This window comes from Ischnura elegans, chromosome X (genome assembly GCF_921293095.1).
Source record: "Ischnura elegans chromosome X, ioIscEleg1.1, whole genome shotgun sequence".
Classification (NCBI taxonomy): domain Eukaryota; kingdom Metazoa; phylum Arthropoda; class Insecta; order Odonata; family Coenagrionidae; genus Ischnura; species Ischnura elegans.
The window spans coordinates 89,530,040-89,554,940 of NC_060259.1; the positions used below are offsets into that span (position 1 = coordinate 89,530,040).

At 38.5% G+C, this 24,901-nt stretch overlaps 1 protein-coding gene across 8 annotated transcripts in view; it reads left to right on the forward strand.

Annotated features, from left to right (window-relative positions):
* LOC124171645 (microtubule-associated serine/threonine-protein kinase 3) overlaps positions 1–24,901 on the forward strand; it is an 831,728-nt gene that overhangs the window by 224,349 nt on the left and 582,478 nt on the right. Inside the window, exon 1 of one of the 8 annotated variants that reach the window (XM_046550863.1) lies at positions 7,291–7,593. The exons of the other annotated variants lie outside the window; for them this stretch is intronic. Within the exon in view, the coding sequence (XP_046406819.1) occupies positions 7,498–7,593 (96 nt within the window). The 5' untranslated portion in view covers positions 7,291–7,497. Of the gene's footprint in view, positions 1–7,290; positions 7,594–24,901 lie in introns of those variants that run through there. 8 annotated transcript variants of the gene reach the window in all.

Sequence of the window (24,901 nt, forward strand, 5' to 3'; positions counted from 1 at the left end):
GTAAGATAATCAAACAGAATGTAGATTGCTGAAAGAGGTATAACCTCACACCTGGAAAACGCTAACGAGACAACGAGATACACAAAACCTTTAAAATACAACGGAAAAATAACTGAAGAAGAAAAAGGTCTACTTCCTACACTCTAAACCCTCACTCAATTTAAGCGCGGGTAGATTTAACGGATAAACATCAAGGGATTGTCAGTAGGGGAAAGTGACTTCAAGGGCGCTAGTGATAGGAGCAGGGAAGGACAGATATTGTGGTGAAGAGAGCTAGGAGGGGATGAGTCACTAGTGAGGAGGGGAAAGAAGGGACCAGACTTTCACGGAAGAAATGCTTTTAGTATCCAACGAGTGAAAGAAATTAACAATAAAAGAGGGGAAATATACAAAAGTATTTACTACCATTGAACTGGACATTGATTTTTGATGCTTTAAATAAGAGTTGTGGACTACATAAGATCTTAAAAACCTATCATCCAAAGTTGAGGAAAACAGAGGAAGGACAGAATTGTTACAAGAGAATAAGAAACGAAATATGTTGTAAAGCGCGGAAGGCTAAAGAAATGTGGATGAAAAATATTTGTGAAGACGTACAAAATAATCTTAAACATGGAAAATTAGAGGCCACTGATAGGATAATGAGAAACCATTTTAAGGAAAGGGGCGTAAGATGTAATACCCGTAGGGACAAAAACGGATTACTAATGATTGAAAACGAAGACAAAGGGAAGAGATGGAAGGAATATCTGGAAGAATTGTACAAAGGAAGCAGCTTTAAAACGAATGTAATCGAAAGTGAGAGTAAAATGGATGCCGATGACATGGGAGCCCCAACTTTAAGATCAGAATTTGATGCGGCTTTAAGAGACCATAGGATAAATGGGATAAATAAGTCGTCTGGCATTGATGACATTCCCGCAGAACTAATTAAAAATGCAGGAGAGAAGACGTTGAACCGGCTGTACAAAATCATTAGTGAAATGTATTCGACAGGTGAGATACCAAAGGACTTCGAGAGGAAAATTATAATCCCTATTCCTAAGAAGAAAAGAGCGGAGAAGTGCGAAGATTTTAGGACCATAAGCCCAGCTACACATGCGTCGAAGATACTGACAAGGATTATCTATAGAAGAATAGAACGAAGGGAAGAAGAGTACTTGGATGAGGACCAATTTGGATTTGAAAAAAACAAAAACACAAGGGAAGCGATATTGGCCCTTAAACTGCTCATAGAGAAGAGAATGGAAAAGAACAAGCCAACATTCGTTGCGTTCTTGGACATAGAGAAGGCATTTGACAACGTGGATTGGAGCACAATGCTTGGAATCCGAAAGCAATTGGCGTTCTTTACAATGACAGAAGAATCATCCAAAGTTAATACAAAAACCAAGTAGCGGTGATAAAATCAGGGCCCAGCTGTGAAGAAACAAGAATTAGGAAAGGAGTGAGACAAGGCTGTTCATCATCACCCGTAAATTTCAACGTTTACATTGAGAAAGCCATTAATGAAATCAAAGAAAAGGGTCCAGAGTGAATATCCATGGAGAAAAAAATTAGCATACTAAGATTTGCCGATAACATAGCCGTTGTAGCAGAAACAGAGAAGCATTAGAAAAATATTCTGGTAAATATGGGTAGGGTAATGGGTAAATATCAACTGAAAATAAGCACGAAGAAAACCAAGATTAGTATGCAGCAGAAGAGAAGAAGTCAAGACTAACATTAAAATAGGAAAGCAAAAACTGATAGAGATGGATGAATTCGGTTATTTGGGAAGCAAGATTACTAGTGACGGGAGAAGTAAGAAATAAATTTCCAGCAGAATAGCCCAGGCGAAGAGAGCATTCCACCAAAAGAGAGACCTGCTTACAGCGGGAAACTTAAATATGGAAGGAAAGAAACAATTTATAAGAACCTACATTTGAAGTATGCTCCTATACGGAAGTGAGGCATGGGCAATGACCGCAGCGGAGAAATCAAGAATAGATGCTTTTGAAATATGGTGGTACAGAAGAATGATGATCAAATGGATCGACCGTGTCAGTAATAAGGAAGTCTTAATAAGAGTGGGAGAGAAGAGAAGCCTCATGAAAAACTTATTAAGAAGAAAAACGGAAAAACCTTATGGGCCACATCTTGAGGCATGATAGCCTGATGAAGACAATCGTCGAGGGACAAGTGAATGGCAAGAACAGAAAAAAAGACCTCGAACAAAATATGTGGAACAAGTAAAGAAGGATGTGAAAGAGAAGAAATAAGTAGGTGTGAAAATATTAGCTGATAGGAGAACTGAGTGGAGAGCTGCTAGAAAGAAATGCTAGGATTGTTGATCAGTGATTATGATTCCATTGTATCCGTTAGCAGCAGAATTTTAAATATTTCAATGTAATGAATTATGTACTCTGATAACTCTAATACAATTAGGAAAAGTAGATAATGCGAAACTCAGCGCTTTTCTCCCTCGATATTTTACTCTCCGGAGAGGATAACAATCCAGTAGACGCGATTTTAATTGATTTCAAATGATTATTTGATAAAGTACCCCACGGAAAGTTAATTATGAAACTGAAATCTTACGGCCCACATGGAGATGTCATTTCCTGGATAAGAAAACTTTTGAGCGACCGCGTGCAAATAGTACTAGACGGTGCAGTCTCCAACGAGATTAGAGTCACTTCTGGCGTCGCTCAGGGTAGTGTCCTTGGCTCACCCCTATTCCTTCTTTATGTAAACGACATTAGTGAAGTAGTATACAGTAATCTACGATTATTTGCAGACGACGCTGTAGGTTACAGGGAAATCCGCTCCAGCAAAGATAGGGATAAACTAACGAACGACCTTGCTGCTATCCAAGCGTGGTGCGATGCATGGCAGTTTGAATTAAAGGGCACAGATGGCATCCCTTCTCGCCTATATAGAGAACTTGTCTCAGAAATTGCCCCCTTCTTGTAGTTATTATTCAGTAAATCCATCAAGCAACACGAAGTACCCAATGACTGGAAAATCGCTAATGTAAAGCCAATATTCAAAAGTGAAGACATGGAAAACCCATCTAATTACAGACCGTTATCTTTAACGTCCATCTCATGCAAAGTCCTTGAACACATCGTAGTCAGCTCGGTAATGAAACACCTAGACTCGCAAAACTTGTTTATGATACCTCAACATGGATTAAGGAAAAGTAGATCATGCGAAACCCAGTTAGCGCTTTTCGCCCACGATATTTTAGTCTCCGGGGATGACAACATTCCGGTGCCTTCTCTCTGTTCTTTCATTACTAATAGGATGTCATGCCACTATATCTCTTCTGCTTCTGTTACTTTTATCATGTGGTGTACACGTTGCGGTTCCATTGCATGCTGCATGTTGGTGACTGATCAACCTCTGCCAAACACCCTAGAGGTGGCTCGCAGCGTATTCTGTGGACGTAGATTGCGTGCTTTTATTTCTCCATTGTTCCGTTAGGAGCGTGCATGTGGGTACTATTTTGCATGCTGGTGATTGCTCACCCCCTGCCAAACGCATTACAAGTGGCTCGCATGGAGCTATGTAGATGCAGATAGAATAATTAATAAAACAATGTGCGATGGTTAAAACTCTCACTCTGCCTAACACCTTTGCAGTCGTCACCAGAATTCCGGGAACACGTCGACGAGCTAAAAAGTGGAGTGGGGGAAGAAAAAGGAGTTTATTTCATTCCCCCTCCCCTCACGAAATTTTGATGCTGTCAATTTTCTGGAGGCAATCGGCGTAAATTTGTTCACTTTTCGTAAAATCCTTATTTCTCATCGTAGAACCTCGATAAAATGACGCATTTAATAGCTCAACCGCAAGGAACATTATTAGTGTATTTATTTACCACTAAGTATTGGAATTAGCAAAGTAAAAAAAAAACTACGAAAGGTCATATCGGTAGGGGTGGGCTCCTGCTTTGACGGCCGTCTCCCGAAGACCCGGAATATCTCTGGGAGCCCCAGGAAGGGTTTGGAAAAGGGTCACGCTCGAGCATAGCTTGGGCCCAATATGCCTGGCTGGGTCTTGGCCCCACCAAACTACCACAAATCGAAATTTCAATAATAGACGATAATCATTTATGGCTGAGAAGAAATGTTTTGATACTGAGGTTTGAGCATCAATTGGCGGTGGAACCCATTTTCATCTTCATTTTACCCAGCAAGCCTCATTCAGAGGTATTTGGCATAGGGTGAACAATCACCAACATGTACGCTACATATTACGCATAACCTGTTGGACTAATCTATATTCTAACTATAAATACAAATTGTCTATGAAGCTAAAACGTGGAAAATATGCTGTTTGAAAAACTAAGAAAGTTCAGAAACATAAGGTGGTAATTACATTACCAGTCAACTAACCTATTTTTAAGTCCTAACGCTCTTATCGATCGCGGAAGAAAGCGACACTCTAAATCTATTCGATCTACACTCTACTTTATTCTATTTTTATGATCTAATCTACCGTAGTATGATGGCGATTGTAACGTATAATTAACTTTGTTGGATAATAAACTCCTCTTGAATTTAAAAAATAAGTTAAGTCTAGTTAAATCTTCAGTCTGATAGTGATTCCCATCCAATTTGTTCTCTGCCGTTAAAACGATCGGTCAGTAAAACGACTCTTGTCACTAATTTTCACGTACCTTGCTGCTCTTCTCTGTACACGTTCTAACTCTGGATTCCAAGTCTATTTAAACATTTAGAATTGTTCCCGAAAAGGATAATTTGAGGGCACACAATTTAACAATGAAATATGGATTGGACCAACGCTAGTTTGATAAGTCCTAAATTTTCTTTCAGGACACCAGCCATCACTTTCATGCAGTTAATGAATGGATGGCATATCAGATCAATAGGTATCGACACACATTTGCCGTATTTGTTAGGAATTTCTATTGTTTAGTCACCCTTGACAGAATAATTTTGAAAATTTATATCAGTGGAATATGCCTCGTTGAAATCTGGTTAGTCGTTCCTGACTATAAATAGCATTCTGTGCGAATAATCTTGTTGAAAATACGGAATCCTCCTTTCAAATGGCTGCTAATTTGCGCAATTTGAGGAAACGATGTGGGGTGAGTTGAGTTAATACTGAGAGTGAATCACCCGCGTCACGTCGCCTCAAGGGTTGCGGAAATTCGTGGCACGGATGGATGTAATTTTTGCCTCGGCGCGTGCCAGCATTTTGCAATCCGCACCCGAGATGATGTTTACATTTCGAATGGGCCATCTGCTTCCCATTCTCCCGTTTCGGGACTTCTCATCGCTATGGAAACTCTCCCCTACCCCGTGACAGGTGACGTGCCTCACCCAGACATGATTTTGAGAGACTCAAAAATACCAAGTATGGCTCGAGGGGAAATCTCCAAACACTCCCTGAAAATTTTTCGGGCCACAGGAGTGTCCATGTTCATTTTTACACCAGCTGATCATATAGAATCAAATGAAAGGTTATTTTGAATAGGCATGAATTTATATTAGCCCTACGACAAACTTGGAAACTGTAAATAGTAAAATGAAAAGAGAACTATCAACATCACTACTAACAGTCTCGTGTTAAATGGGTACATACACAATGTTAACCAAAAAATAATACTTTATGACATGAAGTTTCCATAGTTGAATATAAAATGTGAAGTGTTATATTCAGCATAAAAAAGGTTCTATTCATAAAATGATACCTCTCTCATTTCGCAACCCCATCATCATCACTAGTCGTCATCAATCGTAAGAATGCTTTGACGAAACTCCACTCTCCGCTCTCTGATGAACTAATCATTTCCCGCTTTCGCAATTCTTCCATTTCACATCCTTCTTTACCTATTTCTTACATTTTATACCAGCTGTATGTCGCCTTTATTGCCATACACTTGTATCTCGAGGATTGCCTTCATCAGGCCATCATATCTTATAATGTGTCCAAACTTTAAGCGGCGAGTTTTGTCAACAACTACCAAGAGCGCTTCACAGATTTTGTAGGGAATGGGCTGGGAGTTGCTTAAAACTCAAAGGCTAAGTATTAAGCTTAGAGTGCTCGGGCAATCTAAAAAAGGTACCTTTAACGGTGATACAGAGAACATTATTTTAGAAGATGATCATATTTCGAGGTGCGGCAGAAACGGTAAAATGATAGAGGTACTTTGCACAACGAAGAAATATTAGCTTTCCCCAGGGAGAATATAGCATTATTATAAAGAGATCTCACAATTAGTTTAATCACTTTGCTTATACACATCACAAGCTAGCCAAATCACACATGTACAGTTAATGGACTGGTATCATGAGATCTAACGCTACACTCATATTGAGACGGCAGATGGAGTGGCTTGCAGATTCAGTTGCTCCTTCGTCTTTACGTATTACATCTACATATTACCTTGCAAGCCGCCTACTGAGGTGTTTGACAGGGGGTCTTCAAAAGGTATTCATTACACGTGCATATTTATCAGGGGGGTTGGTATTGAAATTATTAGTGGCCACCGACTACGGTTATCGAGGGAATTAGAGAAACTCAGTATGGCTGTAGAATCTTCAAAGGGCTAGCTAATAGTACTTTTCGATAGGCCTTAGCGATGAAAGAACTAGAATATACGCCCAGGATTAAAAGTTTACCTAAAATATTGAAATAACTCGGCGATACAAAAATTTCATGATATTGCACGGTTTCATGATATTTCATGATATTGCAGGCACGACCGACAATTAGGTATTTGCGCGTAAGGGGAGGAAGGCTGGAGAGAAACCTGGAGTCGGCATTAGCCTGCACTTAACGAAAGGTGCTTAATGGACCATGCCTTCGCGTCTCATTCCACGGATAGAGTGCTGCACTTACGGTGTCGTCAGCACAACACCCAAGCAATGTTCATGACCTCCAAAAATTTTCTGTCACCGACGGTATATAAGCTTGGTCGTACGGGGTGTGAAGCCGACACGTTTGCCGTCAGATCAACCCGATCTTTTTAAGATATTGTTGACGGAATCAGCCACTCAGTTGTCTTATCCGTTATGGAAAGGTCAGGGAGTGGGGGGTTGGAGGTAGGGGATCAGTTGTCTGAGGACATTTCCCATTCAATCTTGTCCGCATGCGCAGGAATGAAAAAAAACTCACCTTTACCAATCCTCGCTCTCTGAGCTCGTTCTTCGCGACGGAAAAATATTCGGCGTGTTTACAGAGGGGAGGGGTGTGTGTGTTGGGCGGCCTCCGTGCGGCGGCGCCACGGTCGGCCCACTCGTGGCACACGGAGAGCACTCGCGCCAGTTGGCTCACGTCGGCCACCGCGGAAGGTTGTCGAAGAAGCGCTCTTCGTCGCGACCGCTTCGCTCGCGATCGCGCTCCGCTCGCCAGCGGACCACGGCGCGGCGTGCGCGCTCCCAGCGTTTGTTGTGTGCTTCGTGGTGTGACCCTTAAGTGCCTGTGTGTGCCCACACCCCTTGAGTTCGCGTTTTTTAGTGCCCGGCGGCTTTTGGATAGGCCGCGATGGAAGGCAAGGGTCGTGGAGATGCTGGGCCCGAGGGCCCTGCCGTGAGGACCCGTAAGAAGACGATCCCGATCATCATGCAGACGATGCACAAGGTATTGTGAAGGAGGGCTTCGTGACGAATTTCCACGCTCTAAGTTGTCCTTCCTATATTTACCATCAAAGGATACCATCAATGAAAGCAAAATTTTATAGAAAGTTATATTCTTCTTGCTTTGAATCGTCGCATTATTTCTTGCTATTGGTCTTTCTAAGATATAAATGAATAGTATTATCATGAAGTCTTCTGAATGGCATTATTATAGAACTCCATTGCTTTCGCTGAAAAGTAGTCTTCTTTTAACTTTCTTTCCACGCGTATTTTTTTTGGAAACTTATACGAATCTTAATTTTGCCATTTCATCTTATGGCAATATTTCTTAATGCGTAAAATAAATGTTCGCTGTAATTATTGTAAATATCGTTTTGGCAAACCGTTGGCAATATGCGCACCTTGGTCCCACTATCCTGGTTTTAAGAATGCCCACTTTCTCATTTATTTACAAAAAAGTGTTTGCGAGGAATGTGTTATTTTTGTCATGACAGTAATTACTAACGGGAGTTAGGTCTTTCATTAGTCTCTAGAGCTTAGTTGGTCGGTTTCTATGGAATCAGGTTCTCATATTATCTGAAGGTTTAAATTATAGCCTTTGTACAACTTCAGCATCTGTTGACTTTCCCGCCTGGCGCGGGTCCCGGGTTCTCCGGGAGCGAAAGTTCGAACCTCGCGGATCTACAAGCTCTCTCGTCCGCTGCTCGAAATTCTAAATATTTGGCTTCTGCCTCCAAGTAGGTCTTCGCTCTTATGTCTCATATATCGGTTACAACTATAATCAACCTTTTCTGACTACACGTAATTGAATAAATTTTGTGTTCAGTTAAATAATTTTGAATACATTAAATTTATTAATAGTTCGGATGTAAAATTGCCTTCAACAATACCGAAAATGGTATTTAAGTTATTTCATTCGTTGTTAAAACATAAATTTCTTATTTTTCTGTCGATATGCGTATCTACCTCAAATGACCCATGATTCGATAAATGTGGCGAAAAATTTTTTACTGCTAAGAGGGGGACGTTTGTGCTGTCATTTTTATGAAACACGGGACTTGTGTGCAGTTATAAATAAGTGTTTAATCTCTGCATTGTACTCAGACACCAATAGCTAACAGTAAAATGGTATTTAAATGTCAACTTCTTTATTTTGTGGGGTTAAATTTACAATTTTGAGGCATTTTCATTTTTAGAAGACACCAAAAAATGAGCTACTAAAACTGTTTATCTTCCTACAGGTTTTGGTCAATTTTATTGGTAATGATCGAATTTTCAAGCCATTGGCTGACATCAGGAGTTGTAATTCTAATTGTAAAGTTAGGGAACTTTTATAAGGTTTTAGTCCTGACTCTAATGTGTTTCTACATTTTAGAGGATTCTTTACGTTCATATACCGCTAGCTAAATCATCACGCCAGTAATTATTGTACAATTTCACCATGGAACAGTGAAGAGGCGAAAAAATTGATTTAAGACTTTCTAAAAAGAGGAATTGGTTAAAAAGTTTTAGGGTGTAAAATCACAATGATGCCATGCTTTAGGGAGCGTAGTGTAACAGTAGGTGGAGCGTTTGGTTCCTCATCGAAAGACTCCAGGTTCAAAACCCAGATAAAACCTTCAAAAACATTAATTCCTGGGACTACGAGAGAAACTCGCCCTCTACCCTGAGTGCGTGATTTTATAAGTCTATTACTGGATCTGGAGAGATTCTACCCTTAAATATCCATAAAAACATCAGGTTGAATCGCTTGAACGAAACTTATATTGGTTATTAGTGCGTACTTTCTATTGAATTCCGAAGAATAATCTTACAGCCATTTCAAACTGTTTGAATATTTATACCCCTTTTTTGCTCTATTATCATGAGTTCGTGTGGGTATATACTATTATAATCCGTCCTCTGAAGTCTCTGGCACCATGCATATGCGTTCTAACGTTGTACTTATATTGTACAATATACTCACAAACCACGTTAATTCCTTATAAATTTAATTGAAATGCCATTACTGCGTCAAATAGGTTATACATGGAATACGTTTTGATTAATCAATTTATAATTAGACATATTACGCTAAAAAATTTTACGAGCGTATAGCCACCTGCATGTATGATTAAGGCTATGCTGACTGCTGTCGAATCACTCCGTGCCATACACCCTAGTGTTTGTTTGCACGGTTCCTTGCAGATGTAGATGCATGCATTATTCTCAATGTACTTGCAATTGAAACTACGGGAATACCAATTTTGTCACTATTTCCAACTATACATCAATCGAGTGTATCGACTTTGATCACCTTTCTCCAACTCGGTTGTTTTATGCCTAGTTCTTACAAAAGATTCCCTTGGCACGTTGCATATGATCCAATCTCGCGCGATTGGGGCTGATGGGAGGCATGCATATCGTTTCACTCGCGCCGCGAAATAGATCGGCGAAGAAGTTATCGAGCAGCCTTCAATTTGGTCTCGACCGTTGCCGCACTCGCGATCCGGGATCATTTAAATGCCCCTCATTTTGCCCACCGCTTTTTCTCTCTTCCCTCCGCACGCTCGTATCTCAAATTTAAATCACGCCTTGGCGCCGACCGTACTCGTTCTCTCTTCCCCCCTAGCGTCACTGCAGCACGCAAAGATAATTGAGCGACCTCGTATATATGTTGCACTTGGGATCTCACCACCAGCGAGACTACATGGAGGAGTGCCCAGTCCGTCCCTAGATCTTTACAGGATCGTAGGACAAAGTATAGGCTAAATTTACTTAGTAAATTCGGAGAAAACATTTTCTCAGACAAAGTGAAACATGCTACACGTTCACCGTCGTACTACTGTAGACGATGTCACGAGAAGATAGTAAATTGAATAGACTGAAAAACGGAGAAGTTTAAGTCATTCTTTTCTCGTATTATTAAGTTGGCAACAGTGCCTCGATTAATCGACTAATGACGTCACACGCTAGGTTGACTCATTGCATGCGTTTATATTTTAAATTGCTCTAAACTTGGATTTGTAATAGGCATGACTAACTTTTGGCAAGCTTTTACTTTTCATGAAGTTGCACCAATTTTTTTGGGTCATAATTCGCAATATATTATGACTGTGTGGTGCGCGTATGGGGTTGTGTACTGCATGTTGGTGATTGATCACCTCTGCTAAACACCCTAGAGGTGGCTTGCAGGTTGTATTGTAGATGTATAACTCCATTTATATCGCCACTTCAGGCACATCATAATCTCCTTTAAAAATGATCTTCAGCGTTTCGGATAAGTATAGGGCAAATCAAATTAATTCACAATATTTTCAATATTATGCAGAGTTATTATAAAAAATGGTTTGGTTTTGAACATGGTTTCAATGAAAAAAGAAAAACTTACACTTCTTTTTTTATTTTTTAAATTTATCTTCTGAATTTGAATATTTCGAATTTATTTATTACATAATTAGTGAATTGCAGTATGTGCACCCTTAGTCCTCCAACAGAAGTCCGAGCGATTCTCAACTTCTGTCCTAACAATTAACATTCTTCGGTAATGGTTGCCATGTCGCGATTTTTTTCTGTAAACAACGCGTTAGATATTCTCCCATGATAAAATTCTTGAAATTCCCCACCATCATCATCTGAATTATTGATACAATGTTCAGTCCTGATAATCCTGTATTTGTAGTCGCGAGGAATAGCATTTGAAAGATTTTAATTTAATTGGTTGCGTAATCAAGAATATGAACTTCTGTTTGCATCCCTCATTACAGCATTTTCATCCGTGAAATTCGGATAGCTCCACCCGTCAGCGACGCGTGTGGCGACGTTATGAACCCATTTCAATGCGCTGTGCGTGGCAACATATTTGTGGCCGATCGAATCTTGTAATATTCGCGCTCACCAGGATTTCGAGGCAGCTCTTCGTGTGGCCGGTGTCGAGGAGCGCGATAGAGTGCTTCTTTGTTTTCGGGCGTTCGGAATCTTATCGCGTGCGGCTTGGAGGAAAAGGGAATCGTCCGAATAACTTTCGTCCTTCGAGTTTCTTGGTATGCCCAGATATCGAGCTGCGAATACTTGTTAACCCTCAACAAGGAGAGCTTCTTTTACTCCCGTTGCTGCCCGAGTCTGTTTTGATCAACGTTTAGTTTCTCTTATTTTTTTCTCGTGCAGCTGACAGTCATCCGTGGACTCGAGGAATGTGACAACTGAACTTTGAACAAGTTGTTCGCTGAAATCTTTTTTTTCTGCCTTTCACTGTCAGAGTGAGTTGAGACTTAAGAATATCTTTATAAATTTTTGCAAAAATTTCTCTCGCAAAGACATCATAGAACGACAGAACTGTTTAAAAAGCATTGTAATTTTTTAGAGCGTCTAAGCACACTTACGCACTGTGTTATATCAATGTGCGTAATTGTTGTTGAAATAACTGGACTTGCTATTTCCTCTAAATTGTGCCCTTAGTTTAAACATTCGAATTTATCAACATTGATTACATACCTCTCTACTTCTAAAATAAAAGACATAGTTTCTGGAGCAAGTCGACGAAAGTCTTTGATATTTAACATGATGAACATTAATTACGTATTTCCTCACTTATTTACTCCAACCGACCCTGGTCTCCGCTCATTTTCCCTTTTTCAAGGCATATTTTTCCTCTAAAAGCTTCCCCTGAGCTAGAAACCTATCATGTGCCTTCAAAGTTATTTAAAGTTTTTACGAAGTTGTACTCTGATTTTGGAGTCTTGCATTATTTAAGAATAGCCTAAAAAAGTATCGAAACTATTATTACTGGATACATTTTGATTCCCTTAACTTATGCATGCTCATCGTACTTCTTGCACTCTGGTGGATGTGAAAATTTTGATCCTTTCAATTCTATTCTTAAGATGGCATTAAAACGGCACCTGACTGAGGGCCACACGTGACGAACAGACAACAAATTTTTTTCACGAATCGGGACGTACTGCAGTAGAGTTGTGCGCAAAATAGAGAATATTTGAATGCAAGCTGTATTTGTGAGTCATCTTTTAATGTTTCCATGCTTCAGCCCGCTTATGAAAGACGAAATATATCATTGTCTTTGCCCCTCTCAGTTATTTCCGTGTTAATGGGGTAATTGCTCTTAGTTGGCAATAAGATAGCGTTCCAGAGTTTAGGGGAAATACGATGAACATCCTTTCCTAGCATGCAAGTACTTTATGCAATGAATATTTTTATCAGTAGTATTTTACTATATTTAATTCTATTGTATTCTTAATAATTTCATTATATCTTAGGGTCTGAATGGATTATTTTATTTTTTCCTTAAAACCTTGTAGCTACTTAGTATTTTATGGCGATATAGTCAGGAATTAGAAAATTGATATAATGTTTACAAAGCCTTAAAAGTTTTGGATAAAAAGGAAGGAAAGAAAAGATAAATTTCCTTTCAAGAAGAATGAGTGGAGTACTGAAAGATCTCTTATACCTCGAACAAAATATATGGAACAAGTGAAGGAGGATGTGAAAGAGAAGAAATACGTAGGTGTGAAAAGATTAGCTGATAGGAGAACTGAGTGGAGAGCTGCGTCAAACCAATCCTAGGATTATTGACCAGTGATGATGATGATGATGAAAGATCTCAGGACAATTACCAATGCATACTCATGAAATTATAACTAAGTCTCTCGTAGAGATAACAGTACTTACATACGATTTAAATGGCATTTTGAACTGGTACAATGTGTACCTCAAAGGAACAGGAGGTGGGGCCTGCCAAACCCATTGGCTCAACGGTTCTGTAGTTAGCGAAAATGCAGCAGTGCTATTGTTTATAAATAGTTTTTACAAAGATTGTCGACGCTAATTATATATTTTATTGTACAGCAGTTCTTCTTACGCAAAGTTAGTTTATTATAATTTCAAATGGGTCGTCACTGTGATATTGAGACTGCCTTTTACGTATTTATAATTTTTCAATGCCTGCCATTCTGATAGCGTTCCACAATCTTCATTCATTTTGATTGTTGCACAGCCATCAGAAATAGTAATCATGGTTGGATCCTGGTTACCGATATTTCGCGCAATTATAGTCTGGTGCATGAGGTGGAAATGATCGACTCGTATTGAGGTTGCTGCTGAAATGGAGAAAATTTATTCATGATTGCCGTTAGACTGGCGCCAAGAGATCTTCAGACAATCGTGGTAGTCATGCTTGTGTGCTGCGATTAAGACTTGAACTACCGTGCAGAATTTCCGTACTTGCATAGGCTTGGGCTCTAACATAGATACCTCCATCATCCCTTTCTTAGAATTCAAGATGAAGTCTTGAAATTGGAGGGTAGAGCTAATGCTGTAACTTCAATAGCATTCGTGGTGTTGGGAAATGAAACAATAAGCCAATTATTTTCGTCTATTCTCCCCAGAATTTAATTCCTATAATTTTTTGCATAAGAAATAAACATACGTTTACAATTTCTAACCTTCCTTTTTTAACTCTACGATAATCATGTCAGTATAACGACTTTTCTGCCTGATAAGAGAGGTTACCTCATTTGAATTCCGGCATGCATTGTGTTTCTCTATCAGATGGGATACTAGGTGAAACTACGTATCTTGGAAATAAGAACCTGTTATGTATCAAGTAAAATCCTCTGCGCCCTTTGTAGAATAAAAAATAATAATTTCGTCAAATTATCAAAGTTTCACTAATTGCGCTCATTTTCTATTATTTTTTAACTTATAATTGCATAAATATGAAAATTTGTTAAAAGATGAAATTGCAGCGTAGAACTAAACGAATGCTCTCGCAAGTTATGGCGTAACTAATTGAGAAGATAACTTGATCCAAACGAATGTATAGAGATTTGCAGTTTCAATTGTTTGCTTGTGAGCTTGCAAATTTCAGAACAGCCTTTAGAATGAGAATTTAAGAAATTATGCTTTCAATTTCTCGATGCTCAATGGTATTTCCGTAAAACAACTGATGACTCTATAGTTTATCGAAATATGTAAAAAAAACTTCCTTAAAAAGAACACAGTCAACAGTTAGTTGTCTAAATCAAATTTTAAGTGTTGCTGGTCTTTGGTAGTCGCCCCAACTGCGTTCAAATTTGTTTCCCGTTGTTAACGTCTTCTGCTTATTCTGTCGAAATATTGAGTGGCCATTTGCCTCAGTGCCTGAGAATTTTAGGCATCAAATGCTCCATAAAAATTGGAATGGGCGGCACTTGAACCGTAGCCTATGGGTTGGGACGCGATTGAAGACTATGCTCTTTTGATTCATAAATGTTTGTACCCTGTGACCAAAACAGTCCCCACGGCTGTGCTTTTATAGAAGTGAAGACATCGTGAAGCACGTAGTGAAAGTACGTACCCCTTGAAACGCCTCTGGGCCTGATCGATGTAAATATCTCTCTTTAATGCTTTAGCTGTGAAATCGTGCTCAAATTGATTCTAAGCTTTCAAAACGTAGTTATCGGGTAAATGGAGTCTAAAGGTAAAGTATGCCTGAAATTGGGTTGAGTTGTTAGAAAATTATTACTTTAAAAGTAGGTAAATCACGTTGATACCTTACAATGGCGCTACGTGAAATAGCTGGAAAATGTGTTGAATTTAAAATGTATTGATTGAATTTTCTATGCCATTTTTGTGACTTTTCTCCTCGATGAATCTCATCAACGATGGCAAAACCTTTTTTTTTGATATCACATGTCATAGTTTTTTTATTCGCGTTGTTGCAAAGCCACCTGCATAATTAGGCTCTAGTGGCCTGACACGAAAATGTAATGCGGGTAAATTTCGCTATTGAGCGACTCAATCATCTAGAATATCACAAAAATTTTAAAACGGTGAACGTTCAATTTAGCTGCGTCGTAACAGAAATCAAAGGAGAAAAATTTAAGCATACAACTTCAATTTTACCTTAGGAAATTGAATAAGTAAGTTGAATAAATACTTATGGATAGATTTTTTTGAAATCCCAAAACTCGACCTTTTTCGTGAGTGTTAAATTTGATAGAATTTTGAAATTAAAAGAGTAACATGCAAACAAATGCAATCGCCAAAATCTCGCATTTAGGCCCGTCAAGGATGATGTGATGAGGGATTTAGCTGTTCCAGCTGTAGTCAGGAGGCGAAAATCACTCTTGTTTGTGTTTAACGAGAAGACAATACATAGGATATTCGAGTCCGTTCCGTTGGAGATAGATTCGTGCTGTCACTCAATTTTTAATCACTTTTCAAAGGTTATCCCAGAATGGCAATGAGCGCCGAGCGATCCGTTGATTCCCAATGTTTGCGATTGAGTTTTTGCACTCGAGAGAAATAGCATTGAAAAGTAGAGAAAATGATGATTCATATAATATTTAGAATAAAATTCGACACACAGCCAAAATATAGTTCCATGTTTGACGCTTTTTGCGAAAAGTTTCAAATGCTTTTTGGATGACAGTAGTTTTAGTTGCCAACTGAAGAGTTCTTTTTTCCAATATCCGTGGACACCGCATTTATTGGTCGACTCAAGAGTTCCCGTATAGAAATTTAACTAACCAATCATTGCACCGAAATAATTGCGGACGGCACAACCACCGGCTTAAGGCGAGAGAATTGATCCGTGCTGCCAACACTATGTGCAATTCCTTTTTGGCGAATGCGATCCGAGATTGGAAAAGTGTTCAAATTTTTCCATGATTTCCCCAAAAACATGAAAGTGATCTAAGGGAGGGTTTATTTTCGACATTCATAAACATTAAAACTACTAATATATATGCTTAAATTTATTTTTCGGCAGTATTATTTACATTTACTTAATCAGTTATGCATGTGCTTCAACTAACTCCCTTTGTTGATGTAAGTGAGACATTCCAATTTCAAATGTTGATTGGATTCAAACTTATACTAAATCATTCATTCTTTCCATTTTTCATTATATATAATGATCAACGAAGATATCGTATTGCTCAAAAACTGGGGGCAATATGATGTACCCGTTGATTATTAGTTATGCTGTATCCACGAGATCTCTCCACAAAAAGTTGACTTTATTCATCTTACATCATTATGTTCCACAATATACAAGATGCCTCACACAGTTGCTTTCTTATAAATTTGAGATACAAGCAATTGCTCACGAGGACCATTATATTCTATTACTCTGTTGTAACATTCATCATATTTACTCTTAGGTCTGTGCACACTCGTTGGTCATGTTTGAAGCAACAACAGTAGGATGTTTAAGGCTGTCATTTCTCCTCGTTGTTTGATCGCTCCGCACTCGGGAGCCGTTATCCCTCGAGGGTGGCTGCATTAGTCCGCGCTGTTGCCGGGAATGGAAGAACACTTGTAGTGGCGCACTTGAGCCTCATTGTCGTGCATCTCCGTCCACTGAAAGGACGCGGAGCGTCGCTATGAACGCCGTGCCCTCACAGATGCATTCAAATCCGTCCCTTTTCGGGACCCCGAGCCGATCCACCGCCCATGAAATAGCTGCGAAAGGCCTAAAAAAAACTCCTCTCCTCTTTCACCGCTCAGGTACGGGCGGGTCTCGCGAGTGGCTATTAGCTTCGCTCATGAATCTAAAGGGTGCATGAACGATCTTGGGATCGTTGCAAAGCGCTTCGTTCCTGATCCCAAATACATTTATGCAAAAACATAGCGTTTTACATTCTCGTCAGCTGCTTTTTTGACTGTGTACGGAGGAAAAAAGAATCATCTCCGTAAGCGCCACCGTTACGTAGTTAACACTTTCCCGTTAGTTTTCGGTAATCATGTCGGGCAAAAGGAATCTCGTATTAATTCCCATTAATTTTTAGTAAAGATCATTGAGAGCTAATAAGTATGACTCGATGGCGACGATAAAAGCATACGTTACGATAATTTAAGCTTTGTGAGGTTGATGCGGTGGAACTGTATCATCATCAGCTGGTAAATTAAACTTTGTTTTCCAATTTCTTATAGATATTTTATAAAACGACTGGTCACAATACGCTGCATCATTTTCGAATAGAGTTTGGTATCATTAGAAATCGGCCTATTCATTGTATAATTTTTGAGTTTTGATGCATCCTTTAATGATATAAGGCGTGATAAACAACTTTTTCCGTGTAAGAGAGAATTTTTGAGAACTATTACTTAGCCGTGCAATTAATTTTCCATTGAAACAAGACCATTAAAAATGCAAACAGATTGGGCAAAACATATTCACGGCTATCCTAAGCACTACTTTGCGAAAGGGAAGGCTCCAAAGTAATTATTCTCCATTACTCCCATTAGAAAGCTCGCGTTTTTTATCGTTCTTGCTACGAATTTTTAATCGTCGAAATCGTTTAAAAATTACACTCGTAAAAATTTAAATTCCAAATTCTTGCATAGATGTGTAGGTCCACATGAGAACTTGCCTTTATCTCAAGTATTCAAATATTACGTTGCTGGAAGTGTTAAGGTAGAAGTTTCATATTTGAATAAAATGAAAAAGTGCTAAGGATGCAGGTTATATCCACTTTATTGTTGACTCTTACAACCAGTGTCGGCGCATTCATGCGTCATCTTCGGGCCCTTGTCGTGGTTCTGGGTTGTGAGAGTTTTAATAACCGGTGCAAACATGGACGGGGTAAGAGAGGGGAGGGGGTAATTATAGCCCAGAGGAATAGTATCTGGAATGGGTTTGATATTCAATGTCGTTAATCAGTCTTTTTTCTTTCCCTCCTCATGGTGATTTTCCACTCTTCGATGACATCCACCCGTCGTCATTACCGTTCGAAGAGAAGTATCTTCGGATTGAATTGGCACTAGTGTTTTTCCTCGAAATGTTTGGTTGGCTCAGTATGATGTTTTATCGCTGCTACGTAAGCACCTTTCATGTTCTCGCGCTGTATTTCTGAAGTTCCCCCCATTTCAAATTGATCATATATTAAAACATTAAATTGCACATATAAATGCTTTGGATCTTTCGTTGTTCCACTACGTCTCGCCTTACACCGTTGATTTCACAATGAATGAACACACGTAGAATCATCAGAGTTTGCAAAAATTTGTCTTTTCTATACCCCTCTGAAAATTTCAAAGATAAAAGAGTAATTTTTGATTGAGTTTTTCGTTGCGAAAAGCTGGCTGGGCGGGAGTTGTACGTGCTCTCAAATATGCTCTTCGCAGTAAACTGTGAACGCAGTTTCGAAAATATGGTGACATTGAATAGTTTATGTGACCCTTGCGAGCTATAATGTGAGGGATACCATATAAAACCCGATGAAGCAACCCTGCCTTTTTCAACCTCTTGTCACACCTCCTATGCCTGAGTGGGGATTTCATACGCTTCCATTCATTTCGTGGGTTACTCCGCACCTCCTAGTTTCAATTCCGACCCATCGCTATAGACGAGGAAATTTGAATGGAGCGAAAGCCACCCCAATAGTTAAAAATAGTGTAAATCCATTCGTAGTGTGCATTTCAATTATAATGTAAATATAAAACGCAAATGCTATATTTGCTTCACCAATAGATTGTATTTGTACAACTTGCAACTAATATTAATGGGGAAAAAACAACCTCAGTTTAATTTTGGAAGAAATCGTTTAGTACGCCAACGCATGTTGCAAGGAATGCATAGAGAAATTCATAGCAAAATCCTCATTATATTGGACCATGCGTTGGTTACTCGGGACCTACGGCTTTACATAAGATATGATAAATTTCCCCCTCTATCCGGTACATGCGTATAAAAGCGACTATGTTTCACAAGATTCGTTTGCTTTGTGTCATAGGAGAGCCCTATCACGCTGTCCTTCTGAGTCATAGAGCATACATGAAGCTTTGCATCTGGCGCAGCCCATTGTAATCAGGACACCGCATGCCCTCAAGATAGTTGCCCGCCACCAAAGATATACTTTTGTTGTTTGGATGGCAGATAGTTCTACTGAATCCTTTGACAAATCATACCCCTGTCGCCATTGTAGTTTTCAGAGGACTCGAAAGCTATTCCAGACTCCCTTTCCGGAATCGGCTTTAGGGAGTATTTATGACTATGATATAAACCAGGGGTCTCCAAACTACGGCCCGCGGACAGATTTTGTCCGGCCCGCGGAGAGCATACTTGAAAACTCCTTTTAGAGAACACATTTTTTTAGCAAATTAAATTTAGTTTACTGAAGTATTCTAATTTTATGTTGATTAATTATTAATATGACATCTACATTGATATGGTCATGGGCTGACTACTCATAACATTGTTGTAGGCTTATTGTTATTGTTTCATCAGTGGACTATTTCATTTTTTACCACCGGCAACAATGATAATATGGTTTTGGCCCTCGGAACTTACTGGAGTAATCAGTATGGCCCTACGGCTGGAAAGTTTGGAGACCCCTGATATAAACGATACAGTATTACAGTTTTATTTAAGGAAGTGTGTTGCCACCTTAATCAATTGGTGAAATAAATTTTTATCTCCCTGAATAAATTGTTCCTCTGCTAGGTCTAAGGGTTTTGTAATTAATGCGTACTCGAAAATTCATGTCCCCTGCATGTGTATTTATTTCATTTGCTGCATAGGTACATTTTATAATAGCAGTATATAGTAGTTTGATAAACCAAGAGATTTACAAGTTGGCTCTTTGCCAAATAGTAGAATTTAAAAAAAAGATGTTTGGCCACTCGCCAAAATGAAGCATACCGACCGAAACAAGTCACAATAGAGTAAAATTATCATTTGATTAATCCTAAAAAAATAAATCATTACGTCTTTGAATCATTCACACGTCCAATAAAGAACTGGAAGAGTTTTGCATGAAGAATATTCCAATCTGCAATCGTCGTACTAAGGAATGATCACTTTCATGCGCTGCTCCATTTCGTTGATAATATGGTGAAATTGCACTCACTGATTTCATAAATGTGATATTTCAGTATCTATAATTTAATAGGCGAAACTATGCTTTTCACACCTTTGGTGGCATCTTTAGTCATCATCATGGTGTAGTAATGATGATGATGGGAGGTTATTATGACGCACCGTCGAACTGTTTGAACAACATCACTAAATTTCTCTAAACAAATGAGAGGGATTATTAGACGCATACGTGATTATCGTTCGTTTATTTTTCACGATTTTATCATTTGTTCGTTGAGTGGATTAAATGAAATGGGCGTGGATGAATTTTTAACGAGATCGAAATTATGTCGGGGGCTGTCATAGTCATTAATTTAATGATTATTTACTGAACCCTTCAATTCTCGTTTTTCATCCAGAGAGCTGCCATTCCTTAATTAGTGAAATGATAAATACTTTTACATGTAACGTATCTGATTTATCCGAATTTTAAATTTGAATGAAAAGATTCTTCCTTATTTTACAGTGAACTCCGCGAAATTGTGTCTCGCTCATCATTTCCAACTTCTCTTGTTGCGATGACTAATAATAATAACATATATCTACAATTATGTAATCCTTTTTGGACTGTCATTCATATGCATCTACGTAATAGCCCTTAAGACCCCTTGATAGGCGTGTGACTAGAGATATTTGGACACCAGCACTTATCTTATAATTCGTTGTAAAATTATGGTTAGCGTTGAGGTGATTTGACCATGGCCAAGCATTTATTTAAGGCCCGTGTGGCTCGATAAAAAATGAATTCCTACACCCATCCGTTGGGCAAAATATCTCTCTCGTTTTAAAAATTTCTCGTATCTTACTTAATTGTTATTGACGGGTATAGAAATATACCGCGTGTTCCAAATGATGTTTTCCTGGTCACTTAGTGAGGTATCTGTTATAAACGGCTCTACCAATTTAAGTATAACATCTAGTCACCAAATATATTCTGGCTCCCAAACTAATTCATTTGAAATATTTGTAACCCTCACTGTTCGCTCAGAATATTATTTGTCTAATCGCGAATTCCTTAGTATTCTATTTAGTTCACGTATTGTATCTTTCTTTGTCGAATCCCACATTCTTGCCGCGTACTTTTATTTGCCACAGTGCATCTTGACGACTGCGAAGTAGAAACTCACTTTCACTCATTCGTCCGTGGGCCTTGACGCAATACGCTTCACGAATGCCAGCTTTTTCAGGTCCCTGCAACAAGTATTTATTTATTTAAGGAGTTGATCACATACAGCATTTCTGCCAATTTATAGTGACGCAGTAACAAACATGAAATTTTTACATACAAAATCTGAACAAAGAGTACAGGCATAAGATAGTAAAGAACAAAATAGAAGACACGAAAAAAGGGAGGTAGAGAGGAGGGTTTATTTATTCGCCGGGGAATGGGACATGGAGAATTAATTCCCACGATATGGCTAAAGTTACCATAAATCCCCGATGTTTGATCTAGTATGACGGATTTATTTTCGCTTCTCAACATACAAATAGCGGAAAATATCCTACGCAAGAAAGGAAACTAGCCTGAGGAAAATACCTTGTAGCCAATTCATTTCGAGTAGTGTTTTGATTCCTACTCTGGTTGTTTAGATACAGGTTGGCTTTTTATTCTCTTTTTCGATGACTTGATCATATTTGCGTGATTTTAATCTCACGAAATCGACCAGCCAATGAGAAAACTTGCAGTTTGCTAAATGATCTAGCATCATCGGCTAAATGACATCTGACTTTAAATAAAATGGTGAAATTGACTCCATTGCTGTATAATTACCACCACAACAATTCATGAGCCTACTTGAACAAGTCTGGTCACAATAAAACTCATACACGTAGGTATTACCAAATCTGAAACAATGCATATAATGTTATGACTGAATTATCCAATTTCAGTTCACACTTCATTAGGTAGGATCAGATATCATTGACATCATGTTTGAAGTAATGTTGATACACTAGAGAAGATTTTAAGCAGACTATTTTTGATTGCATGTTGCTATTGAAGTGTAGTTTAAGACAAAATATTTATCCTAACCTTAGTTGGCGAGACCCTATCTATTGGAATCTCATTCATAAAGGGTTAGCTCAATTATGATGAATGGTTTTCCAAATGCCCACCTTTTGTTTGAGGTGATGCACCGGCGGAGTGAGCAATATCATCACCCTGTGCACTACCCGAAAACTCCAATGTTGCAAATTTATATTTCTAAAAGAAATAGTGGATAGATACCGATGAGTTAAACCTCAATATAATTATTTTCAATAGTATAACTGGGCAAATACCAGAAGTGAATATTATCGCGAAGTAGGTGGAATAAATAGCGCGCATATTAAAGAAATATTTTTTCCGACCGAACAAAAAAATCTTTCCATTTTGTGCTTCATAGCTTGGATCAGGTGTATTTTTTAACTCAACTGTCGACCTATTTTTTTCTTTGTTCTTCGTGGTAGCTGTCTCTGCTAATGTTACCCATAAAATGTCTCTCTACGTCTTACGAGTAAAAAATAACTTAGGGTCCCTATGAGTTCGTGGCACTCGACTGCCCTTGGGTTGTATCACCCATCACGATATGCTCAAACGGCAGCAAAAAAATAAATGGGCCACGCAAGATTTCCAATCTTTCAATCGATGAATGAAAGCTTTCATAAATGAGACTCAAGCGTGGGAAAAATATGCACTCAGCCATATAATTTACGGTCTAATATAAAGTAAACATTTTAGTTATGAAAGAACATTCAAAACTGCTTGAGATAAGTGTTAGTTGGGCCTTTACTACGTTCAAAATCATGCAGGAGTTTCATGATGATCCATACTGCAGCGTTGCCACCGGGGATAATTATCAAACGTGTGTGCAGTAGATCCATATAAATGATTCACAAATATACCAATTATAATTTACTACTATGTTAATTTTTGGTTATGCTCTATGTTAATGGTTTCGCATTAATAAAAACATAAAGAATGACTATAGAGATGGGCTTCGGAAAATATCTTATTTCAAATGCCTATAGAATAGACAAAAATGAGATAAGAATGTTTTCTTCACTTTTTACTGATTTCTTACTGATATTACCAATTAGTGAGAAAAGAATATTGAAATCGTTATATAAATTAATGGATTTTTTTAAAAATCACATAACTTTACCGGGCATTCTACCGTTGTTTCGAAAAAGGTATTGACTTGAAAAAATCTGGTAGATGTTCTGATGAGAAGGGCTTTTAAGTTTCTTCAACTTATGGAGAGGGAGGGCGTCGGTGTTCAAACACTCAGGACCTTCCTCTCCCGCTCGCAACAGCCTCCATTTTTCGTAAAAACTGTTACAAAATATGGTGGAAATAGCTATCAGAAAACGAAATCACAGGGGCAATAGTATTGTTATGTTCCCCGAACATTTTAAAGGTCTGAGGCAGGATTTAACATTATACGCCATGTTATTTTCAAAGGTGTGCATTAAATAAATTGTTGAGTATACAATATTAGTGTTTCTGTTATTATGTTCCATGTTGCTTAGTTCCACCTAATACCGCCAATCACCCTTAACTTGGGATATCAGAAATCTGATCTTTGAACCAAAAGACTTTACACTAAGGTTCATATTTGTTTTACTCGCTCAAAAATGCCCAGCGTTTATGTTTTTGTAACTGAAGGTTGTTCAGCTACATGATCGTATACGTCCTTATAATCCGCTTACAGTTCTGTACTTCCAGTTACTACCAGGGGGGTAGCAGGTTTCAGTATGATATTACGATTCAATAAACGAATCCATTGCCTACGTGATACTTACCTTTCATCCATTTGCAGCAACCTGAATCACAACGGGCCTCTCTATCCTTGCACTTGAAATTCTTTTACTAATCGGTCAGTTGTTAAGATCTTATAAATTGGGGCGATTTGAAAAGTACAGAAATAAGTCGATAGCTTAAGCATACTGTCTTATTTTGAAGATTGACAAAGACGATCCAAAAAGTATTCGTTGCAACATGATCTTTTCAGCGATATAAATTAACCAGTAACTAGATACCTCCGTCGTTATTTGTAATAGGTTGTCATTTGGCATTTTTATATTTATTTGAAAGACCTATTTTGTGTTCTTTGTCCATAACAATGCAATCATAATAAAATGGCGTGATTTCATTGGCATACCTAACATTCTCGTGATACTTAAAAGTGGAAGTAGTATTGATATATTTTCACGCATTCTTTTAAAACATTTCAACCTTTTCAGGTACATTTAAGCTGAAGCTTCCTCTCATCAGTTCTAAAGTGAATATAGGAATTTTTATGGCATGGAGGGTAAAAAATATTTATATTTCAGGTACTAACCCGCATGTCGTCGGATTGGAAGTAGACAGTGAGCTCTGCCGAAGCAGACGCTTTTCTATGTAAGGATTTTCACTCGTGCCTTCATTCCTCCTCAGATTCAATTTTATTCACGGGAAGCCTGAGAAGGTGCGGTGGATCGAGCACGGACAGAC